General features: G+C 34.1%; 2 protein-coding genes and 1 long non-coding RNA gene across 5 annotated transcripts in view; 2 read left to right on the top strand and 1 right to left on the bottom strand.

Moving 5' to 3' along the window:
• LOC119584463 (protein PRRC1-like) overlaps window positions 1–2,123 on the top strand; it is a 15,765-nt gene extending 13,642 nt beyond the window's left edge. For all 3 annotated transcript variants that reach the window (XM_037933097.1, XM_037933094.1, XM_037933095.1), the window contains exons 3-6: window positions 1–58; window positions 644–840; window positions 1,449–1,551; window positions 1,928–2,123. The exon at window positions 1–58 is cut by the window's left edge and continues 456 nt beyond it. In XM_037933097.1, coding sequence (XP_037789025.1) covers window positions 1–58; window positions 644–840; window positions 1,449–1,551; window positions 1,928–2,099 — 530 coding nt within the window. In that variant the 3' untranslated portion in view covers window positions 2,100–2,123. The remainder of the gene's footprint in view (window positions 59–643; window positions 841–1,448; window positions 1,552–1,927) is intronic.
• Window positions 2,124–3,985: 1,862 nt separating this feature from the next.
• LOC119584464 lies at window positions 3,986–4,787 on the top strand. Its single transcript, XR_005229819.1, has 2 exons — window positions 3,986–4,103; window positions 4,653–4,787. It is a non-coding gene; the product is annotated as an uncharacterized LOC119584464 (long non-coding RNA).
• Window positions 4,788–8,717: 3,930 nt separating this feature from the next.
• LOC119584462 overlaps window positions 8,718–12,500 on the bottom strand; it is a 10,154-nt gene continuing 6,371 nt past the window's right edge. Inside the window, 3 exon segments of the mRNA XM_037933093.1 lie at window positions 8,718–8,881; window positions 9,652–11,609; window positions 11,611–12,449. Of these exon segments, the coding sequence (XP_037789021.1) occupies window positions 8,848–8,881; window positions 9,652–11,609; window positions 11,611–12,375 (2,757 nt within the window). The 5' untranslated portion in view covers window positions 12,376–12,449 and the 3' untranslated portion in view covers window positions 8,718–8,847.

Genomic DNA, 12,500 nt, shown 5'->3' with positions numbered 1-12,500 from the left:
CATTCACATCATCAAGCTCCAACCCGCCCATCACCAGTCAGCCAGTGGCTCCTGCTGTGTAAGTCATTACATGAGGCATAAAAAAAGAATAGCATGGTTATGATATACCATATATGAGAGTAAAAATCAGTGCTTGACTTTATTATTCTGAAATTATGTGATTTATTGTTACTATGAGTCTTCCTTAGTAAAGTTATTTATTATGAGATATTCATCTGATGAATATTGCCTCTAAAAATGGTTAGACTTTTCCCTTGTTTATGTTAAATGTCAATTTTATTTTCCTCTTAGTTTTCTATCATTTCTGTACAAACACAGAGTCTTGAATAGTTCTTCTTTTCCTATCCATTAGCAGGCAGAACAGTATCACTGTGAACACAAAAGGTCACTCACGCCATCATAGTTACCCCCTTTATATGCCAGGAACCCCAATGCATAATCCCCCTCCTGCCCCAACCCCCCCTCGCTTAGATGTTCATCAGGAACAGTTGTCTCCCTTTACCATGAGCAAATCCTACAATCACTTAGATAGCTACACTGACATGTACACAGGGGAAGGCTATTATACGCATGATGCTAGAAGTGTACATATGAACATAGGAACAAGCAACGTAAGCTATGGCTATGGTTACCCTTCCTCCAGCCAAGGTAGTGTAGATGCTTCTGCTGCAGTTGATCTTGGTTCACCTGGCGTAGGAGGACCTGCAGGAAATAGAGGCAGTTGGCTGGGATGGATCCGTGGCACTGTGTCCAATGTCGGTCATCGGGTGGCAGAGAAGGCCAAGAATTCTATGGACACCATGATCACTACTTTGGACCCACAGATGAAGGAATTCATTCGTAAGTGTACATTATCCACATGCCACTGGGGAAAATGCTGTGCTCATTTTTTATTTTCTTGTGAAATGTCACTGCATATAGATGGCTCTGCTAGTGCTTAGTCTCAATGGAGTCAATTAGTAGACCTTGTGGCCTTACCTAATATGATCTTTCCTTGAATTGGCAGGAAAAACATTTTTTACTAATACTATGAGTATCAGTGGTGTTATCTTTATTATAAATATAATTACTATAATGTTAAAAACAGTAACAGAAAAACGAGATAACATAAAATATTTTCGTAAATCAAGGAAAAGGGTAAACGGACGAGACAGGCAGTAATAGTAATTGGCTCATTGATGACTTAGTACAAGTGTAGCCATCTGTGTACAAAAACAATTAATAAAGTAAACTCACAGTGGGCATGGCACATATGTACATGCCATGCCCATCAGGATTGGGTTAATGATGTGTATGTGATATTTATTATTTGGTATGATCACATCTTTATCATATACAAATATATTCCTCGTTGGTGTTTGGTGAGATATTTTGTAAAGCATACAGAGGTAGTAGAAAAAATGAGATAACAGATGTAAATATTTTATTGCAATATGGTGTTTCACTAGATTCTGGTGGAGATATGGACATCATAGTAGCCTCAGACAAGGAAGTGAAAGTAGGAGCAGTGAGAGAGGCCTTCCAACAGACTTTTGGCAAGGCTACAGTAAGGTATGCAGCAAAATTGCATTTTTTTACTTTTACATTATAAGGACTGTTACCATTATTGTAAGAAAGATATGTTTTAGTTCCATTTTAGGGATTTGTGCTTTGTAAGAACTTTTGTTTTGTTCTTAATTTTTTATTCAGAATTGTCAGTTCAACATGAAATGCATTTTTCATCCACGACAGAGGACTTGGAGCTACCAGAGTGACATGATGTACATATCATGAAATAATATAAAATATTTATGGTATATATCTTATCAGGTTGAGGAAAGAAGAAAATGTTCCAGTTGACATTTGGATCTCCATGATGAAAGAAACTTCTAGTCTTTAAAAATATATAGTAAAAAGTGTTATGGCACTTCATTTCTTTTTATTTCAGTGGTATGCCAGCTTCTGTAGAAGGCATAGCAAATCAACCAGTTGGTTTCGAGGCTGCCCTCCAATCTGCTGAGGGGCGAATTAACTCTCTCAGATCCTCAGGCAGAGTGCATCCACAACAGCCTATTGTTGCTGTAGAGAATTTCATTGCTGAATTTACTCCAGACTGGTGAGTATTGTTATTTAGGAGTTTATTAAATCATTATGATACCCAATCAAATCCTTGTAATTAGTGATGAGCTAATGGTTAACCCCAAACTGCCGAAGACGGCATGTACATACATGCCATGCCACTGTGAGTTTGTTATTGATTGTCTTTACACATAGATGGATCCACAAGTACTAAGTGACTAAAGATCAAATTATGAGTGCTACCTATCTCAACTCTTTACCCCTTTCCTTAATTTTTAAAATATTTTCTGATATATTATATTGCTGTTGGTAATGTCAATAATAAAAATAACATCAATAGTGATGGCATTAAAAAATAATAAAATAAATAAATAAAAAAATAAAAAAATAAAAAATAATAATAATAATAATAATAATAATAATAATAATAATAATAATAATAATAATCCACAACTCAAGGCAAGGTCAAATCAAGTACGATTGTACTTGATTTCACCTTGCCATGAGTTGTGGATTTTTTTTTTTTTCTTTCTTTTTCTTTCATTCTTTCTTAGTAATTTTTGGTCTAGTAATTGACTCCTAAGCCCATGCCCATGTGGAGCCATCTATTTGCAGAGACATTTCACAGAACACAACTACAGCAAAAACATATTCCTGGCAAAACAAGTAAATATGCTAGACATTAGACTCATATATTTGTCAAATATATCTAGCCTTACTAACCAACCTATGCTATTCATTGATGCCATTTGAGATATTCTCGTAGTTCAATATATGTCTTGGTGTTGTTAAATCTGAATGGGCTGATTTCTGTAAGTTTATGGGGGTGGGGGGGGGATCTGGATTTCATGTTACATTACATGTAACATTTTGTGTGGAAAATAATAGCAGCCTAGATATGGGTATGCTATGAATTGATATTTATGTATGTCATATTTCTGTAGTATTAGTATTTGTGTAGTTATTACTGTTTGCATGTATTTTTTTCTTCTTCTTCGTCTATTTCTGGTTATGTATCTAGTCCTTCATTGTTACAGTATATTATCATTATCATGAGAACTGTTATGTGTTTATTATATAAATATATAAATATAATATATATATATACATATATGTAAATTATATTATTTATATCTATGTATATATTATATATTACTTTGTATTATATATATATGTCTTTGTCTTTGTCTTTCTTTCTTTTCTTTTCTTTTTTCTCTTTCTTTTTCTCTTTCTTGCTTCTCTTTTCTTTTCTTTTTCTTTTCTTTCTTGTCTTTTCTTTCTTGTCTTTCTTTTCTTCTCTTGTCTTTCTCTTCTTTCTTTCTCTTTCTTTCTTTTCTTTTCTCTTGTCTTTGTCTTCTCTTGTCTTTGTCTTCTCTTGTCTTTGTCTTCTCTTCTTTGTCTTCTCTTTCTTTTTTCTTTTTTCTTTTCTTTTCTTCTCTTCTTTTTTCTTTTCTTTTCTTTTCCAGGGGAGCACAATATCAGACAGACTCAGTGGTTCCATTACAAGAACAGAGTATTTATCAAGTATTTTGTTGACGAATAAAGGACATGAGAACACCATTTAATATTAACACGATGCTCCCTCTCTTTGTGTGTGTGTGTGGATGCATGCATATGCATGCATGTGCTTATGTTTCTTGTCTTGGTTTCACCACTGCACAGTTGTTTTTCTATAAATTTGTCACTCAATATTGTCTTTATTTACCGTATGTCCTCTGATATTTATTTGATGACTGGGAGAATTCATGCAACCTATACCCAGTCAGTTTTATTTAATGTCTAATGTCATTATGAACTTTACCTTAATGTTAGTGACGAGAAAGGTCCTTGATTAAACTTGTTACACTTTGGTCACTTGCTAATATGTTTTACTTCAATACTGTCTACATAGAGATGCTGTAGTTACTCACTTTAAAAAAAATGGACCACAGGTAACTCCAATTCCACTGCTTTCTGCAACAGCCTACCCACTGCCAATGTTTATTACTTTCAAAAACACTGGCTTTTCCACCACCATTGGACAGATTGCAAGCCAGAATCTTCAGGTATATCATATTCTTTATGAATCCCATGATTTTCTTGGTCCTTTTTGCTTAGATTTTTTACTTATACTTAACATTGGTAAAGATGCTGGAGTGCTAAGGTTGTCTCACTTCAAATTTTCAAAATACAATCTTGGTCCATTGAAATAGTACTAAGCTTCTCAGATAATCCTACTGAACTAGCATTTGTTTCTTATATTTATTCTCATCCCTTCCCAATAATATTCAATGAAATATAAGTTTAAGTTTTAGTCACGGCTTTCCAATAGTTAATGGTGAGTTTCATTGAATTATTTACTCTACTGGGATTAAATATTGCTGTATATTTTAAGAACAGTAACATGGAGTCATTACTTGGTAATATTTTTCTGTTAGTTTTCTATTACTTATTAATTAAACAATCACGTTTGTTATTTAACCATGATATGCTCTGTTAGTTTCCCGTACAACCATTTCAATAAATAAATGCAGGTCCTTGACATCACAGAAGCTTAAACCAGATTGGATAGATAATTCACCTTATACATTATTTATTTTTCCCCTCTTTTCCAGGTGCATCACACACTCTGGCAGGAAAGTTTAATTGGTGTGCCTCGGAGAGACATGATCATCATGGCCGCACGTGCTCTCGCAAGCCTTTACAAAGCCCGACTTCCACCAAACCATTAACACACACACACACACCCATAAGTGGATATTGAGGGAGAAAATTGCTTCAAGAAGCTTGCCTACTTTTGTTTTGGATCTCCCACCCCCCTATAGGTTTCAAATAGGCTGTTTCAAATAGGGTACTTAAGTATGACACTATTTTGGCATGAACACATCTTGGGAATTACACTTACAATTGTATATTATTCCTTGTATCTGTCATGTTCAGTTCCTTTGTATTTTCCCTAATTTAAATAGTGCAGTTTGTGCTAGATCTTTGATATTGCAACAATGATCTTGTTTTTGTGTAAAAGTTTCTGTCATGATTATTATAATATATAATAGTCTTACATATAAGTAGCATTATCATTATTGATTATATTATTATTATTATACTATTTATTTATTATTTCCCCTTATTATAGTGTATAATCACATATAGCTAAAGCAAGGTATAATTGTGCTATCATCAGTAACTGTATGCGCCATGTGCATAAGCTGGGCATTGGAAGTATTTGTAAAAGTTTCATTACTGCCAATGTAAAGAAAAGTAAAGTTTTCTACAATAGATATTGAAACATGAAAAATATGCGTTAGTATGTAATGCTTGTAGCCTATTTTGTAAAAAGAATAATAATCAAAAAAAAAAATAGTAATAATAATAATAATGTGCATGCAAATTAGTTCAGTATTTCAAGAAACCAGGGAATCTCTCCTCAGAAAATATGAGTGCATATTACAGTTGTTTTTATATATATATATATATATTTGGTTTGGATAGATTTAAGTGCAGTTACATAGTTTCTGGATATGATAATATAGTGCATCAGAAATGGTTTCTATTGTTTACAGTAATTTTATAATCATGACTACATTGTTTTGCAAGAAATGTTGATTGTTCATGAGCATTAGGGATAGAACTTTCAATTTATATGTAGTTTTATTTCTGGCACTGTATATATACCAATTTTTCAGTACCTCAGCGTTATGTGATCAGTGATGCGAGAGTATGAAGTACACTTTACACCTATTGGGTGAAAAGAGAGAATAAAAAAGTAAATTGAAAAACTGTAAGGGAAGTATCAAAAGTAATTGTACATGGTTGAGGGTACTTTTTACTAGCAAGTACATATATATGAAACTATAAATAAAAGCAAATACTAGACAGTATTTTTTATAGTTAAAACATAACATGAAAAGTGCCTTTCTCAATATTTAGTATTTTAAATGTAAGATCTGCCAAGTGTAACATACAATAACAGTTCTCCTTAACCGATATATTCTGTCCTCTTTACATATCTATCCCTCCTTCAGATATTCTTTCTAATATTATATTAGGAGCTGTGTTTACTCTCAAGATTTTTAATTAATCCTATATCAGTAGTAACTATTTCATGAACTGTTGTGCTAAGACTAAATAAACCTCTAGATGGAAATAGTCCTTTCATCTGATATCAATAAAAATTGTTTATCTGCTTTCTTTTTCAGTTTAGAATATTTAAAGAAATAATTTTTATGTTCAGATACTTTCTGTTCTTTCTTTGTACATAGGAATATTTTCTGTATGTTGTGAAATTTTAAGTAGTCAGCTTCAACTTTATATAGATTATTTTGACTAACTAAGAAAAAGGTTGATGAGCAAATCCCTCTGTTTGTATAATATATCTTCTGGACTGAAATATTGTAAGCTATGCATCATTTGCAAATGGTTTATGTGCATATTACCATTACATTTTAAAATAACAAAGAACTTTATATATAATGGAAATGCAAGAAGCAGTTTTGCCAATTAGTTAGTATTTCATATTTAGGTTGTTTTTAGTGTTCATAGCATTTGTGCATGTGTGTACACTAACAAACACTGATACCTACTCACACAAAATAAATATGAACATACAAACAAACATACATTTAGTTTTCCAAGTTCATATTGTTAATGCATATACACTTTGAGCATATATGTTCCAAAAATAAATGTAAGCTTATACACATACAGACATACCATATTTTATTTTTATGTGCATTTTCAGTGTTGGAAGAGAAAACTTAACATATCTGGTAATTGGTTATTTATTATGGTTCCATGGAATCTTAGCTTTATTATATTTTCACATGATAATAAAAAGTAAAAAATAAAATATGAATTTTCCATCCTGATTTTGTATTTAACCCCTCACTGCCGGTTACGTGATAGGGTGTCATAACAAACTGCATGGTCAGCGTGTTGTTTCAGCTTGTACACGCAGCAACGCACCAGAGCGCATGGAGCGGGACGTTCAGCTTCACGCAGCGGACTCCTGCGCCCACTGTCTGGCCATTGCCAGATATCACCAGAGTTTAATTACTCTCAGGGATTTCTGATAACCGGGAATAAGGGGTTAAATAAGCAATGGTACACCCTATGTATCCCTCTCATCCCCACACTCTACCTAATTTTATATAGCCAGTTTCTAACTTTTACTCAATTTTGTTCTGTGTCCTCTAGCACAACTTGATCACGCTCTATACTAAAATGAGTCTTTGGTTGTTTTAATTTAGTTTCTAATCAAATTATTTTACCCTCCCAATCCCTGCTCATTTTTGTCGTGGCAGGGCTTACAAGATAGAGACTAGGGGCCCAATGTAGAGGATCACCCCTACCTTCAACCTCAACCTTCGCCTCAACTAATTTTGCATGGTCTTTTCTTCTCTTTTCCTTTCTTTCTCTTCTTCATCATCCCCTTTTTCTGTACTCTTCCTAAGGTGTGAGAGCCATGCTGAAAGGATGAAAGGCTAGCTTTGTGTCAGTCATGAACGGCCTCTGGGAGCCACGGGCACGGTATTCCTTTGGTTAACTGTGTAGCCGTACCCCTCATGGGGACCCTGAGGAGTAAACCATTTCCTCTCCCATTATTCGGCTCCCATGCATGATGATTTACTTTGGCCATAGGCTGCCCCTTCATCGTGGGCTCACCATGGCCAATGATGATTTTTACCCTTATTAGGGCCATTAAGGCTTGCCCCTTCATCAGTTAGCCTATCTTAATTTGATTTCATTGGTTTCCCAACCCCTGCCTCTCCTTTGACCACGGTTCCAACCACTGATATTCATACCCCCTCCTCGAAGTTTGCTATCAATGTATCCATTCAAAATCATCCAACCTGTTCAATACTCAACCTTCAGAATACATCCCTTCCTTTCTCCTGACATCCTCCACTTCATCTTATACTGCAAAGTCGTCTGTACTTTGCTCCGCTCCCCTCCCATCTTCTCAAGAAGTGTCAGCAGCTACCTATTTTTTCCCTCTACCCCAAACTATCCTATCTATACTCCCTCTCTCCCCCAGTCAAATTCCTTTTCCAGTCTAAATTCAGACACTCCATACTCTACCACTTTCCTGGAGCCTACCCCTCCCCTCCTTGTCACTCTGCTTGTCGCACAAGACAATCTAAATGTTCCACTCCATCGTTCCACTCCATCCTCTCCTAAAACCATCTCTTCCTTTGCTGCTTGGACATCTATTCCCTCTTCCCCTCCACATCAGAAAACCTTTGTTTTTCACACCTCCTCACTCAACTCCCCTCCAGAAACTTGAAGGCATCCAAAAGTTGATTAACATGACTCCCTTATGCCACAACAATGTCCTTCGGATCCCTCCCCTCCTGACATTCTTCCAATACTTCACCACCTTCCCTTCCCTTCTACTACCTCTGACATCTAACACATCTTATCCTTATCATCATTTCCATCCTTTTTGCCACAATACTTTACCATAGTGCTACATGACCTTTGATGTCTAACACATTTGTTTCTACTATTATAACTATTTTACACTCTTTGTTTCTGGACTTCTGCTCTTTTATCAATTATTAACAGCAAAAAATAGTATTAATTTTTTTTCTCTCCCCATGCAACCTAGAGGTGAGAACCATTGTATTACAGCAATACATTCCTTGTTTATTACTACTTGTGCAAAATAATGGAAACACTCCAATGGCAAACTTTTTATTGAAACCAAATATGGGACATAAGTTTTGGTATGTGCCCCAAGTACTGATCTGCACAATAATTTCTTATAAAGAACCCTCTACATTTTTCACAAACTTCATAATGTTCTGCTTACTTTTCAGCAGTCAGTGTTTGGCATTCATTTCTGGAGAAAAAAAAAAAAAATATTAGTTGAGGTAACTTTTTATTATTATTATTATTATTATTATTAATTATTATATTATATATAAATATTATCATAATATCATTATCATTATCATACATTATCATTATTCATTATCATTATCATTATCATTATCATTATCATTGTCATTACTACTACTACTACTTATATACTACTACTCTATACTATATACTATATTACTACTACTACTACTACTACTACTACTACTACTACTACTACCAGTTGTAGAAGTTGTAATTTACTATGGAACTGCATAATGTTGACAATATTAAGAAAAAAAGTGAGAGACTCATCCTCAATATGCTTGATCATGTACAACAGATATTTGTGTGGTGTATGCTAAGTACTTGTGGTTGTACCATGCAAAATCATAATTTTGTAAAGTGACTTACCTAAGCATAAACACTTGCCAATCATGAAAGCAGATCTCATAATTTACAGGTGTCTCATAAGGTACATGACTGGCAATAATAATAATAATAATAATAATAATAATAATAATAATAATATTATTATTATTATTATTATTATTATTATTATTATTATTATTATTATTATTATTATTATTATTATTATAAACTAAAGATGAAAAAGAGGTTTGCACCACCACCACAAAAAAAAAAAAAAAAAAAAGTATATACTTTCACAGTAATAATAAGCAAGTAATAATGATAATTACTTATTTTTAGATTAAGGTTTAAGACCTAATAAAACAGAAGGTAAAAACTTACTCTCCATAAATATGTTTGATGACATCCGCCCACTGTTCTTGAGTGCCTTTCACACGAAGCTCCAAGTTGTTGAATTTCTTTAGCTGAGGATATTCTTTGAGAGGGATATCATCTGGGAGAGCAAGGACAATGCATATGTCCTTGACTGATTTATAGAAGCCATTCAAACTGCGGCTCAGTGAAGTTAAAGCTGCAATCGTCATCACCTGAACTTTAATAGATTGCAACTTCATGCAGTAGCTCAGGACATCTTTCCCATTCTTAGGGTTTCCAATGCTACCTGTAAAACTGGTCAGATGGCCCCAAGGGAATAAAGTCTCTATAAACTCATCTGATGGCTTGTCATGCTGCTCTTCAAAGTGATGCCAGAAATGGAGTTCAACTGAAATTGGATGTGCCTTATCATGACGATTTTCTAGTTTTTTTCTAAGCTCCTTCATCAGATTTTGAAAGTATTTAATACTATGTGGATCAATATCTGAAGATATTTCAATTATAAGACATTTTAGAACCACTGGTATATAGCTTAAAAGTCTAAGACCTGAAACTACTTGCTCAGCATTCAGAACCCACTTATCTTGTGGAAGTTTCTCGCTAGCAATCTTCATACCCAACACCTCATTGTGTTGTGATTCAATAAATATATTCCACCAGTAGTTATAGTTATCCTTTTGTACTACTGCAGAATCAAACAGGTCTAGAAGACACTGTATATTGGAGTGAAGTAGGTCTGATTCATGCTGGCTGCAGAGCACAAGGTGTCCTACTAGATATCCTAAGAAGTTCTGGTAATCATGTATGCGTTCAATTTCCTCCTGAATGTCTTCTAGTTTTGTTTCTTTTTGCCTGATTTCCATGGCTATGAATCTTGCAGCAAGGTATTCCACTTGATTATTGTGCAGGAATTTATACACATTTTTTTCAGTATTCCAATCTTCATCCACTTGGCACATGAAGAAAGCAGAAAAAAACTCTTGAATATTAATATTCTCCTCTTTGCATTTACATTCAATCATAGCATAGGATTCTTTGTCAAGTGTGCTTTCCTCTTCTAGAAACATATTCCATGCCCTATTCCCAAGAAACAGTATCAGAATCTCAATTTTTTCTTGAAATTCATTACCACCGCTGTCACTTGCAAGCTCCAGACGTCTGGCCAATTCACTTTGCCAGTGTTTGAAGAATTCCATATACAGTGTTGTGGCAGATGTGATCCTACTAAATACTTTCTTATCTGCTTTCCAGAGATAGCATAGCATGGCAAGGTTAAGAGGCCACTTCAGGTGTTTCTGGAAGATTTGTCTCTGCTCAAATTTTAGGAGTTTTGATGAAAATGAACCAAAGAGCTTCTTACAATAATTTTCATCAGTCTCTAATGCTCTAAAGACCTTTTCAGTATAAAGTTTCTGTTGTTTAAGATCAAATCCTTTTACTTTAATAAAATGGCAGTTAACAAAATATCTATTAGCCAAGAATGTAACATCCTCTTGATAATCTGGTCTTGTTGTCATGATGATATGCTGGTCACCAAACCTGCAAAAAATATCTTCTACTACTTGCCTAGCTTCATTATCACACTCATCAAATCCATCAATAATAAATAAAGGATTTAAACATTTTAATATTGTTATGAAATTATCCGTGTCAAAATGTTTGCATGTTTTCTCAAACATTTTGTGTGTTTTCAAAAACTCAACTAGATTTTCCTTTGTGACAGTTCTTGTTTCAATAAAAAACACTAAATCAAAATCACAGATTTTATCAATTTCATCTCCTTGCTTGCACCAAACATGAATCAAATAATGCAAGAGCGAGGTCTTCCCAGAACCTGGCAAACCAATGAGTATAAGTGCAGTGGGTACATTCTCTGATCCACTACTTCTTGCTGATATTGTTAAAAGGTCTTTTATATCTAATATTTCTTCATTTCCTTCAAGTGTCAACTGTAGAGGTGTGAAAAAGATTTTGAATTGAGAACTTTTGCATTTTCCCATCTTTAATTTTTTTGTAATCTGCTTCATCCATCCAAACACAAGGATTAAGCAACTGCAAGTTTTCATAATATGACTTCTGCTCTTTTTGGCCAGTATCAAGCATCTGTGAAATTTTTATATTTCTATATTCTTCATTTATTTCTGTGTATGTTATTAAATCATCTTGCCTTACTTGTGTATTCAGAATTGCTGTTAGGCTATCGTTTATGCCAGAAATACTTTTGGAAAAATCTTGGCTTAAAACTTTTCCAAACCCTTCATAAATATCCTTATATATTTTCCTCAGCTCATTTACACGCTCTTCCAAATTCCATGAGATATCATACATACCATGACACACTTCATTCCTCAGCAACTTTAATTGCTCCATCTGTTTCTGGTACTTTTCATCCAACTGAGTATAAACATGAATCAGTATTGTATTTATTATCTTGTGAGTGAAATTGAAATCAAAATCATATTTCCGCATGTCTTTATCCATCTGCGGCAAATCAATCTTGCTAATGCGGTGCTTTATATTATTATTTGACCATTTCAGTTTCATGCAGCAGTAATCCCTCACCGTAATACATCTTTTCTCAAAGTCCTCCTTATCACAAATGACTCTCATGACCTCAATCATCACTTTCTGGCCTAAATCGTTTATACATTTGTACAGCTTACTGAAGTGCAAATTCTCCTCATTAAAGTGTTTCGGCAGTCTTGAAGGTGGCAATCCAGGTAGAACCATGGTTCAGACAATCCAGGCAAAGTGAGGTGACACGCCAACTCCAGTCAAACGTCTGATGTCTTCTCATCAAGATCCTGAAAATTACTGTTAAAACTATTAGTGTACAAAGTCAAAAAAAAAAAAAA

Source organism: Penaeus monodon, chromosome 18 (genome assembly GCF_015228065.2).
Source record: "Penaeus monodon isolate SGIC_2016 chromosome 18, NSTDA_Pmon_1, whole genome shotgun sequence".
In the NCBI taxonomy this organism is placed as follows: domain Eukaryota; kingdom Metazoa; phylum Arthropoda; class Malacostraca; order Decapoda; family Penaeidae; genus Penaeus; species Penaeus monodon.
This window is presented reverse-complemented; position numbering and strand designations above follow the sequence as displayed.